The sequence below is a fragment of the Solanum pennellii genome, chromosome 3, assembly GCF_001406875.1.
Source record: "Solanum pennellii chromosome 3, SPENNV200".
Taxonomy (NCBI): Eukaryota; Viridiplantae; Streptophyta; class Magnoliopsida; order Solanales; family Solanaceae; genus Solanum; species Solanum pennellii.
In genome coordinates this window covers 3,818,598-3,837,411 of record NC_028639.1, presented here as the reverse complement: position 1 = coordinate 3,837,411, position 18,814 = coordinate 3,818,598, and the positions used below count along the sequence as shown (strand labels likewise).

Sequence of the window (18,814 nt, the reverse complement as noted above, 5' to 3'; positions counted from 1 at the left end):
ATAAGTGTTCTTATGGTGTTTTAACTAGGTGTAAATGGAAAATAAGTTGAAAGAGAAATTGGAAAATGTGGGCCAATTTGGAGGGAATAAGTGAAAAGTCATTTATCTACTATTAGTAGAAGAAGAAACAAAAGTTATCATTATATTAGAAATTACTTCTTTTAGTTCTTAAAGGGTTAAGAAACACTTCCTTAATTCTTTAAGGGTTAAGTAGAAGGTGCCGCTCGCACCGTTGTCGCTTGACGGCTTTGACTTTGGCTTAGGTAAATGATTGATAGATAATATTTCAAAATTCGCACGTAACTGTGAAGTCATTCTGAAAGGAATTGTTCCTCCACTCTTGTTCGAATAGATGTTTCTTGCTGCATGTCACGACCCGTAAGCACACCCTAGAAAACATGACATTCCCTCGGATCGCGGCACGGCGTACTTGACCTCTCAGAGGTCTTGTACAAGCCCTGTGACATCATTCATTGCATACATGTATGAAAATAGTGCGGGATTAAAAATTTTCACACGAAATAGTAATACTTCAAAGTATCTCTTTTATAGAAAATCATAAGGAAAGGCTAAGTCTCAAAGTCGCCATCTTAGACACACGAATATCTTGGGACACGACTCATACATCAATATATAGAAATATCTAAGTCTATTACAATACTTTCAATCAAGAAAACTAAAACATAGTGATGTCCTCGAATCTAGTGAGGACATACCGAAATTTGCTTGAATGGAATGTTAATATCCAAGCTTCACTTCAAGACTCCTCTCAAATGTCACCTACACCTTTAGAGATAAGATAAAATATATGTAATTAGTACATTAGAATGCACTAAGTATGGTGTGATGCAATAAAATCATGCTAAAAGGACATTTATTAAAAACATGCTCTTTTTTTTAGTAAAACTTCATAAAACAAGTATAAGAGAACATATTAAGTCAACATAAGCACATATAGTCACATTTCACAATATAACATCAATATCACTTCGATTCACATAACCATAACCCTCCTACCAAAGGTGATTCTAAGGCTCACTTGAGTAAGTTATGAAGCGACCTCCCATACAACCCCTTCACACACACCAAAGTGATCCTAAAGACTACCTAAAACTCACTTAGGTAAGATATGAAGAGAATGCTCATACACCCTCTCCAAGCCTACCTAAGCAATCCTTAAAACTAATCTAGCTAAATGCCTTTTCATTAACATACTTTTAACTTAAGTCACTATGTTCATTAAGTTATCTAAGAGACATTCAACAATTAAGGACTTTCACATAATGGTTTTGGAGAAGACCTAGGAAACCTACATACCTACATCTTTAAAGCCTACTCGTGCAATGTCTAGATAGCGTCTCATTCAACTACCTAAACTTTATAGAACTTATCCAACATTGACATGTATCCCACATGATGAGAATAGGCAATAACCGACACAGACCATACTAGCTAGACATGGAATCTGGAGTCAACCCTACTCCGACAGAGGGTGTTTTACTTGCCAAGGGTAGAACTAGGACATAACCCATGTAGGCACATGGTTAAGGAATATCAAGGGTTTCTTTGTACTCTAATCTCTATCTCAACTGGAGCTATTCCCCAAGAATATTCTCTCGTGCTAGCATCTGTTCTCATAGAGTAATTCAATAAAGGAACATATGAAGAGGTATCATATCTTAGTCATAACTCAATCATAACACGCCTTACCAAAGAGGGTCCACTAGGGCTGCCTACAATGGTTATTAGGATAACTCAATGACTTTCCTAAGGATGATTTCATGTCGTTCCAGTCAACCACCCCTAACTCCATCATTCACACAAGAAGGATATCATTACGACTTTCGACTTCAAGGATATCATAACCTCTTTTCTAGAAGGTTCCACATAAATGACCACTTAACTATATTCAAGATCATGTTCTATCATACATATACATTTATGACAAAGGTGTTTTATCCCACTAAGTCAACATTCATATTCACATTCTTCATGTATCAAGTAAGGGACGTAGGTCTACCAAAACAAGACACACTTCATTACCATCTTATTACATGTACAATATCATTCGTGTAGCATATAGGGTCAACTAAGTATACTTGTAAGTCACTCTACACACTTCTATAGAATCATCAACGTAACTCATCATAATGTTCATATAGTCAACTAGGAAGATTCATACTCCAATATCAAGTATACACTTACAAGACATCACTATAGCCTATCATGATCACATATAATCACTTAGAAGAACACATACTTTGACTTCACATATACACATAAACCATATAGAGCTTTACAATGATCACATATTCATGTTATAACATGATAATACGATAATTCATAAAGTAATGCTGACAAGGCCACATTATTTCACGATTCGTAAAGTAATGCCGATGAGGTCACATTATTCACAAGTATAACACATGAGCACCGCCACCATAAGTGGACCATACCAAACATTATCATAATTCAAGACCTATACTACACAATATAGATAAGTTTATAAATATACCACCAATCCAATCTCACAACTCCAATCCATAGTCAATTCAACCAACTCAATACTGTAAGGTTTTTATCAATAGTCATAGTCACCAATTCGACCCAATAATCACAATATACAATGAATCTAGATAATACAATATGAACTCATCAATTTAGGACAACCTACGTATAATTCTAACATGTTTCTTTCATAATTCAATAGCCTACATCAAACTACACAAGAAATAAACACTATTGAGGCATAATCATATCACCCATAATATAGTCAAAACTAGGATTGCTTGGTTTGCATGGGTTCATGGAGTTTTTAGTCTAAAATCATCAAATTAACATACATTGATCAAAATGTTTTATGCAAGAACACATGGCTAGACTACAAAATAGAACAATTCATCTTCTGAAAAGCTCTTTGAAATCACTTTGAAGATTGACTCCTTGAAGAAAAGAGATTCAAGGATGAAAATCATACCTTAATTGATGCTAAACCACGAAATTCAGAGAAAATTGATGGAGGAATCAAGCTCCAAGCTTCAATCTCCCTTTAAGCTTTAATGGTGTTCTAGAGAGTTCTTCTTTGGGGTTTTGATTTTGAATAATGAACTTGGTTAAGGGTTCTAGACTTATAAAACTACTTAAAATACCCATAATAACCTTAAGAAACCACCCAATTAATTTTTAGAACATTAGATGAAATACCTAAAATGCCCAAGGCTTGGCCGAGACCCTCAGAAAATTCTACAAGTGTCAATCGACGGCCTCAATCTACGGGGGTGTAAACCCATCGACGAGCCGTGCTGGAAAGTAGTTGATTGGGTCAGAGACTCAACAAATGGGGCTCAAGCTCCCTAGGCTAAGTGTCAACCTACCCTCAAACGACGGGGCATCGACTGACCTACTAGATGTCAATTGCCTCCCATTGATTGGACTGGTTTTGACAGCTTTTGGCTTAAAAGTTAGGTCCTCCTTAAGGACCCTTAAGTTGGTCCTTAGAGAGTCGTGCCCGGGCGTTTCCAACTTAAATACACTCGTACATGTTAGGGACCTCTAAAATCAATTTCAACCGAAACGAACACGTAAAACATGCAAATGCGCACCTACGTCTCAAGGCAAATCTTTCGAACGTCGTAGACGTTCTTGGGCGTTTGGCCTCCAAACATCACCAGACTTTAGACATTGCCTTAAAACATTATTATAAACCATTTTAGGACTTTAAAACCTCATGACGTACGTGTTAGGCTCTAGTTTTACCTAAGTCGTTTTAGAGGTGTTACACTGCAATTGGCTATAAATTGAGAGGGATCTCTCATTTTTCAAACACTGAAAAAAAAATTGTATACATTTTCTTACAAATGAAATTGTCGACTGACTAAGTTTGTGTGTGCTCTCGTAGCTATTCTTGAGTTTGCTAAAATTATTAAAGTTTGAGGTACCACTACTTCTCCAATAGTTAATCCGTTTTATCTTTAGAGGAATTAATCTACAACCTCAAGTATTTGAGGAGATTAAGTTTCTTAAGGAAACACAATGGATTCTATAGACTCGGATTATTTATTTTCTGTCTATTTCATCATTTTCTATTTCTGTTTTTCCTAATCTGAGTACAGGTGATAATAGTTTTTTTTAAAAAAAATAATAATATTTGAGACTTTTTATTATAACCAAAAAAAATTGTAATTTTGTCATGCTTTTTGTTTTACATTCACCCATTATACTACCTAAATAATTTAAATTCGCACAACAAAGCTTTTAAAGGAAAAAAAAGATAATTTAGGAGCGTGTTTAACTGTTTTTAGATCCAACGTATCTAATTAAAATTAAAAAATTTATACTCATTATAATATCACAATTCTTGCGATGATATATTATATATATCATACAAAATGTGGTTCTCTTCAAGTTTTCTTTCCAGTAGTTGGCACCTTTAATTAGTTTCACTCTAATTTTTTATTTTTTATTTTAAACTTTTCTTTCTCAAAGAATGATAAAAGTTATGTTAATCGTTAATGAGATAAATGAATTCATTGTAAGAATTAGACAGTTATTCTTCTTTTGAATTAACTTTCGACGGATAAATTAGGTCCGCGACCTAATTTTCCGCTTTTCCGTTTGTGTTTCTATCACTTTATTACCACCTAAAAAACTTTTCTATACTTAACAGATTGATAAAAACAACACTGAACAAACAGACTTTTAAAAATGACCATCTTCTCAATATAGAAAAATCCCAAGACATCTTTTTGTTCAAATTGTGTTTTGTAATATTAGCAGTTTTCTTTATTTAATTAAAAAAAATTAAAGAGATTACCTCCACCTTTCTAATAAGGTTGATTTTTTTTATTTACAAAACAATTCTATATTCAAATAATAATAATATATAAATTTACGTGTGTCAGTGTTTCGCATGTTAGATTAATATCTTTTTTATCGGAAATTAAATTCCTTAAAAATTAGTAAAATAACTTCCCTTAGTACTAAAAGTAGAGAAAATAATTTTTGCAATTAATAGTATTTCCCATCGATTATATCGATCCTATCCTTAACACACCTAACTTGGTGTAAGTAGTTCTGTACTTTTGTTTAGCCCACCCTACAGTTGCATAGGTGATGTAGTCCATTTTGTTTTATCAGAAAAGAGATCAAATTACTTCTAAATTATACAAAATAAATTATTTATATACTCGATTATGTTTTTGGATAAAAAAATACTTTTGTTATTAATTTAAGAGATTAAAGATTTTCTCGAGAGTTGACATAAATTTTAAGTAATGTGACAAATCATGTGGAACTAATACATCTATCTAAGCATTGCTTGGTAGGATTTGTTACAATAAATTGGACCTTCAGCAACGACTACATCATCACAAAATTCAATAATATCGCCAATAATGATTTTGACAGATTTTTAGGTGTCAATTAGAGGGCTACAATAGCCAGTAATATTTAGTGGCAATTAAAAATCGCTAATAAAATCTATTTTTCAACAAGAGAAAATAGTAATTAATTTTCGATTACAACTTAAATTTCTAAAATCAATATATACATTTACTATCAATATTAAAATATTCAATATTATTACGAAAAGATCCTAAATTACCTTTTTAACTCGAATCTCCTACTACACAATGTATTATTCTACATTTTATGCATTTACATATGACATGAAATTAAAAAACATGTAGTGTCTTCAAAATTCTCCTTAATCGACGTTAATTGTGATTTTCTAGAGATAATGTGCCTGTTATTAAAAAAAACATAAAACTATTCTTAGAATCTAATACTAAAAATCAATGAAAACCTTTAATGACAATAATCTAAGATTTTGTGACCATTTCTGTCGCACCTAAAGGTCCAATTTTCTTGTAATAAATCCTAATCGGCAATGCTTGAATGGAGAGATTATTTTTAAGTAGCTTGCTACGTCACTAAAAAATTAAATTGTTGACTCTTAAGAATATTTATAGTCTCTTGAAAAAACAACAAAGATATTTATTATTTTAAAATATAACAAAAGATATAAATAATTTATTTGACATCATTCGCATATCCATTTTCCTTTTTTATTAATTCCTCTGTCAAGATTTGTAACTTTTGTATTGACTAGTTACTCAGAATTATCAGCTATACATAATATTAGTTACTCATATATATATTAATTGATGAATAACAGAAATATTGACAAACAACCTGTGTAAACAATTAAATTAAGAATAATGTAAGAAGAAGAAAATTATCGATATATTTAAAATTAAAATTAAATTTTAATTCACATTCTAACTTATAACTTTTCGCTTATCAGTCAAAATTAAAAAATCAAATTTAAATCTGACTCTGAATTATTTCTACATATGTATTACATGCATATTTTTTTAATATACAACTTGTAAAGCGACTCAAAGTTATTTGACACTTGACCCAAATTTTGGTATTAATTCTTTTTCAACTTAATTATTAGGGTCCCTAATTTTAAAAATGGTATAAGCCCTATTTAATTTCACTTATCCGAATGGGTCAGAAATTGAAGTGTTCACATCTCAACCTATTAAATATACATTTAATTTTTTTCTCTGACAAATCATTTATATGCTCGGAATAAATTTTGATCCTTCACAAAATTGTATTATATCATAAATTATCATACAATAATTAAGATAAAAAAATAATACAATAATTAAGACATAATTTATTTAAAAATTCATGCATATAATATCTTGTTACTACTTTAATTTATCCATTATCATCGTACAATTACCTTCAACATCGACTATGCACCTTCACCAGCAATCTCTACCACCATCAACCAATGGCGGAGTCGCGCACAATAATTTTTAAAAAAATATATATTTTTAAAATTGGAGATGAATCATAAAACGAAACGAAAAATTATAAGGAGATTATAAGGTACAAAATTAAACTCACACCAATAAGATGAAAGTTTAGATAGTCAACTAATTGAGCTGATCTATCAACATTCATCGCACAAATCACAAATGGCCCCGTCAATCATTACGACAGCAATCACCACTATTGTCAATCACTATCACCATTACACGGTCCTAATCGATCGCGGGCTAGTCCGACTGAACAAGTACGTGCGCGTCCCAACAAGGACATAATGAAAGGCAGGAAAACCCTTATCTTTTAACACAAAAAAGTAAACTTTTTATCCAAATTTTGAGAAACAGAGTAACCAAAAGACTGTAATCATATATCCATGGCGATTTTGAGCTGCCAAACATACTTTATCAATTCTAAAAAAATTATAAAGACAAAGCCATTCATCTGTTGCTCATCATCATCATCTCAAAACAACAATGTGAAGGTAATCATAAATGGAGCTGCTAAGGAAATTGGCAGAGCTGCCGTTATTGCTGTCACTAAAGCTAGAGGAATGGAATTGGCTGGCGCTGTTGATTCTAATTTTGTTGGACAAGATATTGGACAGGTCAATTCACTTGCTTCTTCATTTCCACTATTCACTTGTAACAAAAAATTTGTTTTATTAAATTTCAGGTTTGTGACATGGAAGAGCCTCTAGAAATACCAATAATTAACGACCTTACCATGGTCTTGGGTTCGATATCCCAGGTAACCTTTTTATCCTTCCGAAGGAGCTCTAACCTTTTTGCTTCCGGGTATGGTATGACTTGAACTTACGATCTCAAAGTTAGGAGGTGAAGGGTGTTTACCATCCGAGCATGTAAAAAATTATGTTATTGAATATTTGAATTGACCTTTCTGTCATTGTGAAATTCAATTATTGTAGTTAAAAGCAACGGGAGTAGTCATTGATTTCACTGATCCTTCTACAGTTTACGACAATGTCAAACAGGTCCAATCTTTTCTTAATTGTAATATTTACTTCTTTAACAAAAACGAAAATTGAGAAGGCGAAATTTATGATGATTTAATTTTGTTTCATAGGCAACAGCATTTGGGATGAATAGTGTTGTTTACGTTCCCAGAATTAAGCAAGAAACTGTCATGGCTTTATCTATGTTATGCGAGAAGGCCAGCACGGTGAGGGTGCAGGGTGAGATTTACAAATTTACACAGCAATTTCATCATATGACCAATTAAGGTCAAGTCAATGGGCACGTTTATATATTATGCCGAGAAATAATTCTACTTAATTTTGGCATTGATGTCAGGGTTGTTTGGTTGCACCAACTCTATCAATTGGATCCATACTTCTTCAACAAGCAGCAATTTCAGCTTCTTTTCACTACAACAATGTTGAAATTGTTGAGTCTAGAGCTAATCCACTGGTAAGTACAACCCTGTGGCTGTTGACTTATTTTTATGCATATGCACTAAAATGTTGAATCTTCTCGACTTCTTTAAATATTTATGAAGATTATAGTTTCGCCATTTTGATGGAAGAAAGATATTTTCCGCACAACACATATAACTAATTGAGGGGAATTCTATTAATTTCAACACTAGAAGGGTCCCATGGCCAAGACCTAACACCATCTAATATGTTAGTAATGCCATAAAATTCTTCTTTTCGAATAAAATATTAATGATGATAGTAAAGCTTAATGCATGGGTCCATAACCTAGCTGGATACAGCCAATTAGGTAACCAACCTTTGTGTAGAATTTATTGTCATCTTAATCAAACAGCAAATGCTAACAGTGACCCGCTCGTCCTTTCTACACCTTTACGCTCCGAATCTTCTTCTTTATTCTTTTTCAATCGGTATTGGGGCTGTTCAAAACCGAATCGAAACCGATAAGTCGAATCGATAAAAAAATAATTAGTTTATAGTATTGGGTTATTGATTTAGTGGTTTTGATAACGGTTTTGATTTTTTTTTGTTATCGGGTTATCGGTTCTTAACGGTTTGAAGTTTTTTTTTTTAACGGATAACCGATAACCCGATAGTTAATTAAATAATAATATTTATACCATTTTGTATATAAAGTCCTCGACTTAGAGTTTAATTTCCTACTTTTATTTTTTATTGTCTCAAACACTTGGTTATTCAATAATGAAAAGTGTTTACTTTTGACCAAGATGTAACTTGTGTACTTAAGTACATGGTTTATTTGGTTTGTCACCTTGTTTCTAAGTGATTTTCAATGTTTTTTCTTTTATGTCAAATCTTAATGGTTAGATCGATAACGATGAAAAACTGATAAACCAATAATCGATAAGCCAATATCTTAATGGATCAATAACAATTTAGCATCTCTACAAACTGATAATCAATAAGACAACCTGATAAATTTTAAAACCGACGAATCGACCGATACACAACCCTAGTCGGTATGATTCATAAACAATAACTTTTCGGAGTAGTCTTTGTCAATTTGTCATGAAGTTTGTATTTCACCTGTGAAATTTGAACAATTACAAGGTCTAAAAGTGAGCAGGATCAATAGTGTTCCCACTTACTCTCCAACATGACTTGGACCCTCAGCGTGTAGGTTGAGAGCACTTGATCAGATCTCAATTGTCTCTCGTCTTCTGATTCTCTAGATCAGTTTTTAAGCTAATTTTCTTAATACAAAGAAAGCGACTAGAGATTCAACTGATGCATTCCAGAGTAAACTGTCAATACTATTAATATTCTCGTACATCATGCTCTGAACATTTCATGCATTTCAATCATATTAGTAGCTAGTATAAGAAGAAGAAACCTATCGTTCATTAAATGCTACCTATTGAATCACCAAAATCAGTGGTCAAGAGTAATGAAATTATTGCTGGCTGCAGGATTTTCCAAGCCAGGATGCAGTTCAAATTGCTAACAACCTTTCCAATTTGGGTCAGCTGTATAATAGAGATGACATTTCTAGTGATATTCCGGTAAGATGCAACAAATCTTACAGACACGGTGCTTGCTACATGCAATTCATAGTTTTCAAGCTTGTAATTGAACATAAAGAAGAACTATGAACTGTTAAATCCTTCAAAATAAGCCAAATCAAATAACATGAGAACATTTATAACATAAGAACGTTTATAATCCAGCAGAACTTTGGAGTAATTGGGTCTACGGACTAGGCAATTTCTTGACTTCAGGAACGTTCTGATATTTGGCTGCTTTTATCTTCTGTTCTTCAAGGCAAGGGGTCAAGTTCTTGGGGAAGACGGAGTGCGTGTTCACAGCTTGGTTCTACCAGGGCTCCCATCTAGTACATCAGTTTACTTCTCGAGGCCAGGAGAGGTATGTTGCTGAACCATACTCTCGGTTCACTACGGTAGACAGTGGCCATAGATTGTTGTAAATCTTATTGAAAATACCTTATTCACAAACACTCCTAGGGAATTCTCCATAGCTTGAGATGTGTCAATAGACGTTGTCCGATATTTCTCCCGGTATAGGTGTGTCCCCCGAGATTCAACAAGCTCTTCTAGTATCAAACTAGGAGCCAAAATCTAATAAAGATTTAATAGAGAAGAAAACGCAGCAATAGAATCATAATCAGGATTATACTTTTGCCCATTTCATGAAAGTAAATGCAAAGAATCCTATGTAGGCAACAAAAGGGCTCTAACGTTCTGAAACAACATCCAAAGATTAAAGAAAAAGAAAAGTCAGAGCCCTTTTGTCTCTTTTGTTGCCTATATAAGATTCTTTGGGTTTGCAAAGTGTAATATTTCCTGATTATGGTTATGTTGTTGGGTTTTTCTTCTCTATTAAATCTTTGTTAGATTCTGGCTCCTAGTTTGATACTAGAAGAGCTTGTTGAATCCTGGGGATGCACCTATAGTAGGTCAAATATCCTCAAGGACGGTGTCTTTCGACACACCTCAAGCTAAGGAGAATTCCTACAAGTGTTCGTGAAGAAGGTACTAAGATTTACAACATAGATCCCCCTTGTATTTATGAGAATCTCATTTGTAACTGTTGTTGATCAGGTTTACACACTAAAGCATGATATCACAGATGTGCAATGTCTCATGCCAGGCTTGATTCTGGCCATTAGAAAAGTTGTTCGCCTCAAGGTACCATAGATTAACCATTTCTTAACATATTTCAGCATCGATTTCACAGACTACACAACTCTCTTTGTTTTCCCTGGGCAGAACCTGGTCTATGGCTTGGAGAAGTTTTTATAAGAACAGATACTAAGAGGCTAATGGGACCATAGGCAACACTGAGATATCTTGTAAAGAGTACATGAATGGAGAGATACGAAAGACAGATGCAGCCAAGAGAGAAATTCCCAATATACTGCTGTCAAAAGAATGTTACAAAAATGTCGGATCACAATAAGCAACTTATTAAAGAGCTGATTAAATTTGAGAATATTTTTTTTCCCATGTTGCCTAAAAGCCGGAATATAGAAATTGTACTCTGTAGAAGATGTCAAACTTAAACTGAATAATATCCCACCACCCCCACACCCCACCCTTTTTTCGAAATTCATACTTCCAATCTAATTTGAGACAGCTCTTCATTCTTACTGCAATTCTTCTTTCCTCCCTTACCTCACACCTGGTTGACAGGTAGTAATTAGTAAACAGCATTTGTTTTACTTAAGATTTCACCGAGGGAAGCTCAAGTTGCATTTGGTATCAAATCCATCTCCGTGCTCTAAACATTGAATCCAGCCAATGGAGCCCTAAATCATTGTTGTTATTTTAATTTTTTTACCTTTTCCTCTTTAGATTCTTGCTCCTTGCATACTCTATAAAGATTCATCATTAGTTGTATATTCTTACACATCAAAGAACCAAATTCCAGCCATGGCATTTCGAAGACTAGTTGTAGTTCTAGTCGCACAATCGAAAGAACTCCCTCAAAGACAGATTTCAATAGAGTACATGGAAATTTCAAATTTTGCCTATAAAGAAACAAAGCAAATTGTCACAGGATGCTGTACACTTTAAATTGACATTTCACATGATCAAGATAAATAGCCAAAGGCTAGAAAAATAAGAGACTATTCAATCCAAGCTTACATACGAACCAATGACTAACCTTAAAGCTAATAATTAAGACAGTTAGCTTCTAACTGTTTAAAGAAAAATAAATAAATATATATATATATATATATATATATATATCACTAGGCCTAAAGAACAGAGGAATATTTTTATATCTGAACTTCATAGAATGGATATCAATTTCTCCTATTGCACAAACCATCCTTATGATGGATAATTTACAATATACTGACATGCTCAAACAGAACCGAGTATAGTAATTTGCAGAAAATAAATAGAGAAAGGACAAGTAAAGCCAATAAAAGCAATAAAGAAAATATAATCAGATGGGGAGGTCCTAGAGACTAAAAGAAGCCATACCCTGGGTCATTAATTTGCTAAGCACCATTAAGAAATGTTCTGCTAGCTCCCATTAAAATCTGGGATATGGAATTAAAACTCTAATAAATTTTCATTAACTTCTTTTGGTAATTAAATCATGTAATGTTCTCCAACCATATGCTATCCAGATTTGCTGTTCTAAGAAAATCTTTAATGTTGAGATGTACATATGGAGTACTATTTTTTGGGGACAAGCTAAGGTAAATAATTTACACAGCAAGACAGAAGAAATTTAATGGTTTGTTATAGTTTATGTTTCGTTCAAGATTTTTGGAGCTATTACTCAATATTGCTTGAACTTACTGATGGTCAAATGCAAATAAATGAGTCACCTACATGAATGCAATTATGCCAACACTTATGCACTGGGTCTCATTGGAACTCCATAGTGAAGCACTTATTAGAAAGAGTGTTGCCACCTACATAACATGTCAAACAGAAGTTATTGTCACCTACATTACTCCCAGTTTGATCTACCACAGCATCATGACCCACCATTATCAATAAATAAGCACTCTTTTTTCTATTAGGATATCTAGGGCCCGTTTGGATGGGCTTAATAAAAGCAGCTTTAAAAAAGTACTTTTGAAAGTGCTGAAACTTATTTTTAAAATAAGCAGTTATGTGTTTGGATAAAAGTGCTGAAGTTGCTATGCCAAACGTGAAAAGGGAAAAATGGAAGAAAGAGATGTTAGGGTTATGTTGGTAATTTGGAGATTATATTAAAATATTAAAGGCAAAAAAATAAAAATGTGGTCAACTTAAAACAGCTTATAAGCTAAAAAAGAAAAAGCACCCCTACCCCAGCTTTTAACTTTTGGCTTAAAATAAGTTTTTTTAACTTAAAATAAGTTATTTTGAGTATTGCCAAACAGCTAAATAAGTCAAAAATCAGCTTTTAAGTCAGTTTGACCAGCTTTTAAGCTGAGCCAAACAGGCTCCTAGTATCCTTATGCATGAAGATAACCAATTTGGTCTTTAGGCCAGACTCTCTTATAGATTTCTACCCACATTCTAAATAGGGTCCTCTTATCTCTTTGATGTTTTTTTACACCTATCTAGATTTAGCAACCTTCGGGTTGAAGCAGACAGTAAATGTAGTTTAAGTCTTTAAGAAATGATTCTTTGTCCCAGAAACAGTTTTATCCCTACAACATTTTAAACATTATTCAAATCAGAACCAAATTAAGGTACAGTGCAAGCTCCGCTTAGAGAATTCAGATGTGAAAGATCCTAATCTTATGCAGCATCTTGATATCAAAAATCAGGAGGACCAATTGTCTTTGCAGGGCGTAACACTTACACAAAATTGTGTTAATGTCCTTGAGTGGAATTTGTGGGCATGATTAGGTCCAGTATTGACCATTTTTCTTGAAAATTATGGGGGCCGGTGATGTTTATTACAGGGGAAGTTCAGGTACCATGCATTTCTTGACCATATTATTGCATCCCTACTCAATATGATGCTACATGCCCTATCGAGCTAGGAGAATGTATCCTGATTTATGAAGAGAAATGAAAAAATGAATAAGCTTATATTCAGGCGGGTTGAACCAAAAGAGGATCTACTACATACAAAAAATTTGTGTCTATAGCCTTCTGGAGGGGAAAGACTTCAATTAATTTACAAATACCACAGCGTCTTGAATGAGACTTGTAATATCGTAAGTTCTGGATACCAGCTGCTAATCTTGCTATGGTCAGAAACTAAGCTTTCACTTATTCTCTTTCCACAGTGGACGAGGGAGGAAAGGGTGAACTAACACGAAGCTTAAATCAAAAAGACTAGCTATTAGATTTCAACAGCAGAAAACTGAAATATTAAATACTTTCAGAATAAAATGTCATGGATAATATCCATCGCAAGCTTATTAAGTACCATCTACCAAAATATAACTCTTCTTCACTATCTTTTTCACAAAAGCGTGTCAAGCATGCAATGAACACCATGGGTGAAACTTTTTCCAAAAGTAAACATTGAATACTTCCCTGATTTAAGTATATGGTAAAGAAATAAGACATCTAGCAGCAAAAAGGTTAACTAAAATATTTGCCTAGGGCAGCGAGTAGAACCAAGAGATGTCAACATAAAACGGAAATTCAACTAGTACACACCGTAGCATATCTGCAACCAAGTTTGCACCTAATCGCAGCTTTGAAGCTTTATGGATGTCATTAAATTAGCTCAATGAGCAAATTTTGAACAATTTTTTTTTAATATATGTAAGTAATTTTCAGCAGCATTTGTTTATAGCATACTTTGAAGAAATATTACAGGCTCTATAGATCTGCATGGACACACTTACCTCCAAACTTCTTTGCAACAGCTCCAACCCATGATCTATCTTTATTGTTGTATGCGTAACTATTGCTGGAAGCCACAAGCACAAAACCATTATTCTTCCACTTCTGGCTGGAAGCTGAGGTTTCAGATTGTATTAGAGGTTGCACGAGGAGAGAACGGGTTCCTTTTGGAAGCATTTCCCACACTTCAGAGTCTAGATTATCACAAAATGGTGGAGAACCACATACCGTAACTTAGTTATAATCAACAGTGTAGTTTTCACCTTCATCCAAACTAGACAATGCGTAATTTACTATTTAAATGGACATCTCCTTCATAGAAACACCATTAATAAATGAATACCTGAGACCTGTGGAAAATAAAGTGTCTCCTTCAAATCATGAAGACCACTTTGCTGGATCTGTTTCTCAAACCAGTCACATAAGTGAGCTTTCAATACATCTTTTGGTGTTCTCCAGTAGCCACGAGCACAAATTGTATCTTGAAGTGAGAAAAGCTACAAAATCAACGTAACCTTCACAGTTGTAAGTTTTGAAACTTAAGAATTGTATCTGTACTATCTTCTTGAAAGATCTTCTGACTACTCCAAGTTGATACAATCTTGTCTATGGATATTATGGATACATACCACTGATATGCTGCTTGTGTTGCGCAACAAAACATAGGTTCCCCATGCCAAATCCTCCTTCAGAATATCTGATATGTTCTCTGAAATGACAAAGGCTTGCTCAGCATCTTCAGGAAGATTTCTTTCTTCTACTAGAACTGAACCCTGAATCCAATTTAGTCATTAACATATCTTAAAGATTTATTTTTCAATAGCATATCTTCCAGTTTAAGAAGGATGCTATAGACCTTATCTCTTAAATATCTACATAAAATATGAATACAACAGGTTAAAGGAAATTAACCGTCGAAATGAATATCATATAAGCATGTTGCAAACCTCTTTGGTGCTAAAGATAGAACAACGAATGCAACATGAGTGACCAGATGTAGTTTCAAACATAAGTGAATATCATTTAAGCATATCTTCTTCTTTTTTCCTAAAACTTGGTTGATGCTTGGTCCATTCATTTGCTGACAAAAGCTAAACTGCTTTAACTGAACAGATAATAACAGCATTTAAGGGGCCGGGCATTAAAAGCATTTAAGAAACCAATTGCTTGTAATGTCAATACTAACAAACCATAAAAATCTCTGTTGGGTGGAATCACATCTTGGACTACAAGATAGTTGTCCTATGCAGGCAGAGTCCATTTGATTAACAATGTATTATATAAACATTCTGGTCCCAAATTTTTGTTCAGCCAAAGAGAATTATTCAATTAACTGAGCCACCAGTAGAAGATTCTTATGGACAGGAGGAACAGATATATCTGAAAGAGCTTTGTTAGCTTGGAGAAGGTTTGCTATCCAAAATCATCTGGAGGGCTACATATCCTTGATATTTTCACATGAAATAGAGCTGCATGCAAATTACTATGGAACCTACGCAAGAAGAAAGATACTCTAAGGGTACAGTGTGTACATGTATACTACGGAATAGGTAGCGTAATATGGGAGGCTGTACCTAGACAAACAACTTGAATGGTACAAAAGGTTTTCAAGGCAAAGAATATGACGAAGATGCTTGAGTCATGGCGTCTGAAATGCATTCCATAAAAAGAATGTATCAAAAGATGAGGGGGTCATTTCAAATGGTTACATGGAGGAGGCTGTTATGTAATAACCATAAATTCCCTAAGTGGATCTTCATCGCAACTTTAGCAGCATGTGGTAATCATAGCACTAGACCCAGATTGGCTCCAATGGGGTATAACAAAAAACTAGGTTTGGATGTGGTAATCATAGCTGGAATTTGGATGAATTAGGTTCAGCAGAATCACATGTGAAAGGAAAGAATGAAGCTGCTGATATCTGCCGAATGTCCTTTGCTAGCTGCATTTAATACATATGCACATGAGCTAAGATTGGAGAAGCTAAATTTCTAACCTTAGAATAGTAGCTTGGATACATAGTTGCAGACACATGCAACTTCAGTTACTTGTTTGTTTCTGTACATATTTCCACTTGTTAATAAAATATATCCTGATTTTTAATTTGATAATTTTATAAACTGATCAGGCTCAAGTAAATTGCTTGATTTGTTTTAGCAGCCAATGATGTACAGAACAAAATGGTGCATTTATCTCAACAGAAAATACATAGACAGAGAAATTACCTTAAGAAACTTCCCAAGGTAAGGAACTATAACAGAGAACAAAGCCAGAAGAAGACCTAAAACTTCCGTTCTCTGTAGAAAACAGTATACACTGGATTAAGATTACATTTGCGGAGAACAAACAACAAAAGAGTTGAATACAATTGTTGACTCACTAGCTGCGCTGCGGTGATGGCTGATGGGTCTGAACCGAGAAAGTGATTCAATACCAAAAGAAAACCAAATGCATAGCCAATGTATCTCGGCAAATAAGATTCGTCCAATCCAGGTATTCCTTTGAAAGAATAGCCAACACAGGCACAAATTTTAGAGACTAGACAATACATGCGTATATACTGATAGAAATCTAGAGACAAATAGAAGATTTTTGGGTCTACCGAGAGTGAAACGAAGCACGGAAAGGTTAAGCTGTTGCTGTTGAGCATTGGTGCTTTCGTTAGAATTCTCAAGACGACTATAGACTATCAGGGATGATGACTTTCTGGTTTTCCGGCACCGGAATTCCGACGGACATATGGATTTGCCGTATCTTTTCACGGGAAACACTGACGGCGTTAATGAATTCAACAATAGACAGGTAGAGCTCATTTTCGGTAGCTTCCGTCTCCCTCCGGCAAACGGATAATGTCAGTGAAAACCTCGCCGTCGGCTAAGCGTCGCCGGAATGTTGTTGTACCACGCTCCAGTAACGAGCGTGTTCTATTGAATTCTTAAAAGAAAATTAAAAGAAATTGGGAGTTTTCTTTTTTTCTTTTTTACTGGATAAAATAAAAAGAATGTACGGAGTGAGGACGCATCCAATTATGGAGAAATTTTATTTTGCATGTCACACAAATAATTATATTACCCAAAGTTATGTGATTGGTTTAGATGGTTACCTAGTTAGTTTGACTACGATATTTACTTTGATAACTATTAGTTAGTTTGACTACGATATTTACTTTGATAACTATTAAATTTTACAATATCATGTAATAAAACAATTTTATTTTTATATGACGAACAAATTGATGAAAATTGATAGTGTGTTACATTTATTGTTTTTATAATGATGAAAGGTATAATAGAGCAAATTAATGTGATCTTATTTTTTTTCTCATTTTGTATTTCTTTATTAATAATTATATTTTATTTTTTATTATCTTTTTATATATAATAGTGCTATACATTTTTTTTAGGTTTGTTCTTCAAAATTGTTAATGTGTAACATTAATTATATAATTATGCAATCTTCAATTGTATTTATCAAAATAATGCACTATGATATAATACAATACTATATATTATGAAATAATAGTTATTAATGTGTTATTTAGTTTAATACTAATATTAATTTGTTAAATTAGTTAATGAAAACTTGTTAGATTAGTTTCATCAATGTAGTTAAATACTTATTGGTCAAAAATTATTAACTAATTAACTAGTATGTTAGCATAGATGCACGCTAGAATTTTGAGTTAATACCTCAGATGTTCACTCAACTTTGCACTATACTCTCAGAAAGTCACTCAACTTTCAATTTTCCCTCAAAAGTCACTCAACTATGCATTCTTCTCTCAGAAAGTCACTCAACTTTCAATTTTCCCTCAAAAGTCACTCAACTATCCACTCTTTCCTCAGAAAGTCACTCAACTATCCACTCTTTCCTCAGAAAGTCACTCAATCTATTAAATTATTTTTAATTAAAATTTATTGATATTAATTATTTATATAACAAACCAAAAATTTTAAAAAATAAATTAAATCATTTAGTGATCCACCCACCTAACCCGACCCATTAAAAAATATGATATGACCCATTTTATTTTATTTTTAATCCTAAATTAATCCTAATTCAAGGTTAAAGAGAGGGATTAATTTAGGATTAAAGATAAAATAAAATGGGTCATATCATATTTTTTAATGGGTCGGGTTAGGTGGGTGGATCACTAAATGATTTAATTTATTTTTTAAAATTTTTGGTTTGTTATATAAATAATTAATATCAATAAATT

General features: G+C 33.4%; 2 protein-coding genes across 4 annotated transcripts; one reads left to right on the top strand and one right to left on the bottom strand.

Moving 5' to 3' along the window:
* Positions 1-7,125: 7,125 nt before the first annotated feature.
* Positions 7,126-11,385, top strand: LOC107015182 (dihydrodipicolinate reductase-like protein CRR1, chloroplastic). 2 transcript variants are annotated; one of them, XM_015215374.2, is made up of 9 exons: positions 7,126-7,327; positions 7,519-7,593; positions 7,772-7,837; positions 7,930-8,025; positions 8,157-8,273; positions 9,730-9,822; positions 10,082-10,183; positions 10,879-10,965; positions 11,047-11,385. In XM_015215374.2, exons 1-9 carry the CDS (start codon positions 7,220-7,222, stop codon positions 11,077-11,079), a joined length of 777 nt encoding a protein of 258 aa, XP_015070860.1. In that variant the 5' UTR covers positions 7,126-7,219; the 3' UTR covers positions 11,080-11,385. The 2 variants fall into 2 exon arrangements, with proteins under 2 accessions (XP_015070860.1, XP_015070859.1); XM_015215373.2 differs by having other exon boundaries at positions 7,127-7,450.
* Positions 11,167-17,575, bottom strand: LOC107012198 (protein COFACTOR ASSEMBLY OF COMPLEX C SUBUNIT B CCB2, chloroplastic). Of its 2 annotated transcripts, XM_027915454.1 has the most exons (7): positions 17,198-17,575; positions 16,976-17,094; positions 16,821-16,892; positions 15,225-15,368; positions 14,939-15,092; positions 14,598-14,789; positions 11,167-11,807 (listed from the first exon to the last, which is right to left on the bottom strand). In XM_027915454.1, the coding sequence occupies exons 1-7, from the start codon at positions 17,406-17,408 to the stop codon at positions 11,797-11,799; spliced, it is 903 nt and encodes a 300-aa protein (XP_027771255.1). In that variant the 5' UTR covers positions 17,409-17,575; the 3' UTR covers positions 11,167-11,796. The 2 variants fall into 2 exon arrangements, with proteins under 2 accessions (XP_027771255.1, XP_015067456.1); XM_015211970.2 differs by lacking the exon at positions 11,167-11,807 and having other exon boundaries at positions 14,380-14,789.
* Positions 17,576-18,814: the final 1,239 nt, after the last annotated feature.